The following is a 5,003-nucleotide window of genomic DNA, read 5'->3' on the forward strand; positions in this document are numbered from 1 at the left end:
GTGTCAATGAAGAGTTACAATTTATTGGGGTTTGTTGGATGGATAGCAGAGCATAGAAACAATACAAGATTTTTTATGATGTTATTGTCTTTGACACGATATATAAAAAAACAAGTATAAGTTCACATTTACTCATTTTACTGGTGTTAATCATCACATGTAGTATACGCTTTTTGGTTGTGGCTTAATAGCTGATGAGACAAAGGAATCATTTATATGGTTATTTAGGACATGGCTTCATGCTATGTCAAATATCCAACTAAAAGCAATCTGTACTGACAAAGACCCAAGAATATTGAGAGCAATTTGTTAGGATTCCACAAGTTAGGCAAAAAAAATAGTCCCATATCGGATATGAATGAGAATGTAGGTGGGTTAATAGGTACTTGGGCACCCTCTCCTTAATGCCTAGCTTTGGAGAATGAGTTCTACCTAAGTCCATAACAAGTGGTATCAGAGCTGGGGCATGTGCAAAATCCCATTTGACCGAGGATTCTCGGGTTTGATCTCAGGCTCCACGTCAGCTCCCACGTGGAGGGAGAGATCAAGATCTCAAGCTCCACGTAAATAGTCCCACATCAGATATGAATGTAGATGTGGGTGGATTAATAGGTACTTGAGCATCCTTTCCTTGAAGGCTAGCTTTTGAGGATGAATTATACCCAAGTCCCTATCAAGTGGTATCAAAGCTAAGGTTGTAGTAGGGCCATGTTATGGCATCGCCAAACTTGGGAGAAAGCCAAACGTGGGAACCCGGTGCAATCTCGGAATGGTCCTGTGTAGAGGGGGAGATGGAGATAATCTTGATAGCTCTCGCGTAAAGGAGAAGATTATTGGGATTCCACGCGGTAGATGAAAAAAATAATCCAACATCAGATAAGAATGGGGATATGTGTGGGTTAGTAGGTACTTGGGCACCCTCTCCTCAATGGATGACTTTAAGGATGAATTTTATCCAAGTCTCTAACACAATTAAACATGTGTTTCCATTAACTGTCCATCGACTATGTGGATGGTATTTAGAGAAACACAGGGGACAACACATGAGACCTATGTACAAGAAATTTCCTGATTTGAAGGTAATTTATAGGATTTATGGTTCTAATACACCACTTGAATTTGAAGAGAGTTGGGAGAGCATGGTAGAAAGATTTAATTTACAAAATCATAAATGGCTAAGGAAGCAGTTCAGGATACGTCAACACTAGGTGCCTTGTTACTATCGTAACACTTTTTGTGCTAGTATAAGTACAACACAGAGGGGAGAGTCGATGAATAAGTATTTTAAGGGCTTCTTCAAATTATCAACACCTCTAAATGAATTTGTTACTCAATATGAAGAGGCTGTCAAAACAAACAGAGAAAAAGATGCCAATGCAGATGTTATCTATATCACCTCAGCCCCTGATTGTGCTTCAGCTCACAGAATCGAGCATCAAGCCTCTAATGTTTATACCGAAAATGTGTTCAAGGTTTTCTATGAAAAGTGGTATCTAGATTTTGGTCTGAAAGCGAATCAGTGTGATGATGAAATTATAAAGAAAAGGTACAAGGTCTTTAAAAGGGATGAGGATCGAGAGATTGATGTGCATTATATGTTGGATAATCATGAGACTGATATCACAATTTGTGGATGCAACTTGTTCAATAAGAAATGTATATTGTGTAAACATATACTTAAGAAATATGTGATAACAGACAGATCCGAGATTCCCTCAGGGTATATCATGCCTAGGTGGACCAAAGCTGCCCGATTTGGTAACACCCCATCTGTATCTGTGCCAAGGTCATCTCAAGGATAGTCACAACAACCAGTGCGAATATTACAAGTCCTTGCCAATAAATTTGTAAGAGAAGGATCTCTTTCCTAAGAGAGGTTTAAGGTTGCTTTGAAAATATTGAAAGAAGGGTTAGAGCAGGTCTTGAGAGTGCAAGCAACTGTACCTAATTTAAGTTGTAACCTTGACCTTCAGCTATAGTCAAACGAAACGTAACTAATCCCTTACGTATCTCGATAACACAAGGGAGACCTAATTTACAACGTCTGTTGTCTGCCACTGAAATAGACACTATCATAAGGGGTTAGCATTGTTCTGGTTGTGGCAGTACAGGGCACAACATTGCAAGTTGTCCTGTAGTAATGATTTCCTTGTTTCAGTAAATATATATTGCTTTGAACTTTATATTTATTTAGTCAATAGTGTTATCTCTAGATTTTACTGATTATTGTACAATGTAATTTTAGGTTAATAGATTGACATTGGGTGATAATACACAAGGTAACAACCAACCTTTGCTACCAAATTTGAATGGTAATAGATTTTTTTTAAGCTTAATCTTATATTTTAGTTTGTTAAAATAATTCAACGTTATTTTAATGGATTGACTAAACCCTTAATTGTCATACAGAATCTCCTACTATTTGATGACAGTTTTGTTCCTACTACCTATTTTGTTAAGAAGTACGGTTAGTTATTGGACAAAGTTAGTTTGAGGATTATTCTGATTTTTCTCTTCACTTTGCTGCTGTGAATGTCTGTTTGATTAGGTTTATAAATGCAATGATGTAGGAATGCACTTTCCCAGCTATGTTTGCATATTACAGCCACCAAGTGCCTAAGGTACAGATCCTACAATCATAGGTAGACCAATGGACATCTGTTTCTTATGCCATGATGGGTTTCAGAAATTGTTAACAAAGAGTTCATTCATCAAACTTGAACTTTGCTTCACCAGTTTTGAAGAAATTCCCTCTCCCCATCACAACAAGCATTGATGTTTTGTTTGTAAACAGTATGACTACTCACTGTCCCTCTTTCGAGGTTGAAAACTCGTTCTATTTGAATGTATCAGCTAGCCAATAAAGGAAATGCAGTCTCAAATGTATAACAGTTGGTTAATATATTTGATTTATGTTAGATTGCATGTACGGATTGCCGTGGAGATGTTAACAAGAACTCCCAAATTTAAATGATGCAATGTTTTTATTTTAATTTTTAATTAATATATTTGCATTCCAAATATGTAACTGTTCGTTAATATATTTGAATTTTGGGTAATTTACACATACCACCCCTGAGGTTTGACGAAAGGATATTTTCACCCCCCAGTTTTGGAAAATTCTGCGTACCCCCCTGAGGATTGCAAACGATAACAAATAAACCCATTTCGTCTATTCATGACTAACACTGTTAAAAATTAGACTTGAACTGACGGAATTGCCCTTACAAGAAAAAAAAAAAAAAAAAACATCTGTAACTCATCTTCCCCAATCAATTTTGGGGAAGATGAGTTGCAGGTTTCAAAACCCTTTCAACCCTTAAGGAATTTCGGGTACTACCTGCAATCCCTGTGTTTACATCTTCCTGTGATCGATTACGTTTCAAATGGACTAACTCCTTGGTCATTCTGCCTTTCCCTCTCTTGGATTCCAATCAAGAATCGGTCGGGTTGGACTTTCATCAATACTGCAGTTAAATTTCTCTCTCGTAGCTTTGACCCAATAGAAAAAGTAGCATTAGCAGCAAGAAGCAAAGTCACAAAAAAGTAGTGAGTCCCCAAATGAGTTTTGAAAACCCTAGCCTGAAATCTTCTGTTTATCTGGATAACATGGAGGAGATTAGGAAGGTTTTCAAGAGATTTGATGCTAATGGCGATGACAAGCTCTCTTCCACTGAGCTCGGTAATGTTCTCAACGCCCTTGGCTCTGAGACTTCACCAGATGAGATCAAACGGATGATGGTTGAGATTGATACTGATGGTGATGGCTTCATCGATCTCCAAGAGTTCGCTGATTTTCACCGTGGAGTTAACAACGGAGATGCGAGGAGTACTGCTGATGGAATCAGGGAATTAAAAGATGCTTTTAATCTGTTTGATCGGGACAAGAACGGTTTGATATCGGTGACGGAGCTTCACATGATTTTGAAGAACTTGGGCGAGAACTGCTCCCTCCACGACTGCTCCAAGATGATTAGCTCCGTTGATGCCGATGGTGATAGCAACGTTAACTTTGAGGAGTTCAAGAAGATGATGATGACTAACAGCAGAGCTTCCTCTCATTAGACTTGAATCTGTAAATCCTGACTTTAACGGTGGAACGAGGATAGGAAGCGACGCCATAGTTGCTTTCTCATTTAGTTTGTTCTAATGTGAAAGAATACAACATCAGACGGTAAGGTTTCTATTTTTCTGTAACTCTCTGATTTCTTCTAGAGACAATTCAACTCAGAGGAAGTACTTTAGTCTTTAGGTTTAGAATTAGGGTTTCACTTTCATTAAATGTTGGGGACTACTACTACGGTACTACCTGCAATCCCTATGTTTACATCTTCCTGTGATCGATTATGTTTCAAATGGACTAACTCCTTGTTCATTCTGCCTTTCCCTCTCTTGGATTCCAGTCAAGAATCGGTCGGGTTGAGTATCAAAACTTTGATGCGCAAAAGGGTTTTGATTTGGGATTTTTTCCCAATTTGAAACCCTAAATTCCTTAAGGGTTGAAAGGGTTTGATTGAACTCATCTTCCCAAAATCGATTGGGAAGATGAGTTGTGTTTTTTTTTTTTCTTGTAAGGGCAATTCCATCGTCAAGTCTAATTTTTAACAAGTGTTAGTCATGAACTGACGGAATGGGCTTATTTGTTATCGTTTGCAAACCTCAGGGGGGTATGCAGAATTTTCCAATACTGAGGAGTGAAAATATCCTTTCGTCAAACCTCAGGGCTGGTATGTGTAAATTACCCTTGAATTTTTTTTCAAATAGCTTGATTTCATTTTCTCACTAGAATAAAATATCTTGGGAGTCCAATGTTTCTTATTATAGGTAATACAAAGAATTCCTGCATCTGAATGAAAGAATCACGGAAAGCACCCTAGCATGGCAATCTAAACCATTTGTGAAAGGTGGCTTGGAGTCTTGGACTGATCTTATATGGTTAGTCACGTGAACAGGCCAATCATTCCCATGTCCCTTTCTCTCCATAGGAAGATGTTTTTGAGGAT

The 5,003-nt window shown here is 38.0% G+C and overlaps 2 protein-coding genes across 2 annotated transcripts; both read left to right on the top strand.

Annotated features, from left to right (window-relative positions):
- The first annotated feature begins 1,271 nt into the window (after positions 1-1,271).
- LOC122672154 (protein FAR1-RELATED SEQUENCE 9-like) lies at positions 1,272-1,802 on the top strand. The gene has a single exon (XM_043869652.1). It carries the CDS (start codon positions 1,272-1,274, stop codon positions 1,800-1,802), a length of 531 nt encoding a protein of 176 aa, XP_043725587.1.
- A 1,759-nt stretch (positions 1,803-3,561) lies between these two features.
- Positions 3,562-4,084, top strand: LOC122672155 (probable calcium-binding protein CML23). The gene has a single exon (XM_043869653.1). It carries the CDS (start codon positions 3,562-3,564, stop codon positions 4,063-4,065), a length of 504 nt encoding a protein of 167 aa, XP_043725588.1. The 3' UTR covers positions 4,066-4,084.
- Positions 4,085-5,003: the final 919 nt, after the last annotated feature.

The sequence above is a fragment of the Telopea speciosissima genome, chromosome 8 (assembly GCF_018873765.1).
Source record: "Telopea speciosissima isolate NSW1024214 ecotype Mountain lineage chromosome 8, Tspe_v1, whole genome shotgun sequence".
NCBI classification, from domain to species: Eukaryota; Viridiplantae; Streptophyta; class Magnoliopsida; order Proteales; family Proteaceae; genus Telopea; species Telopea speciosissima.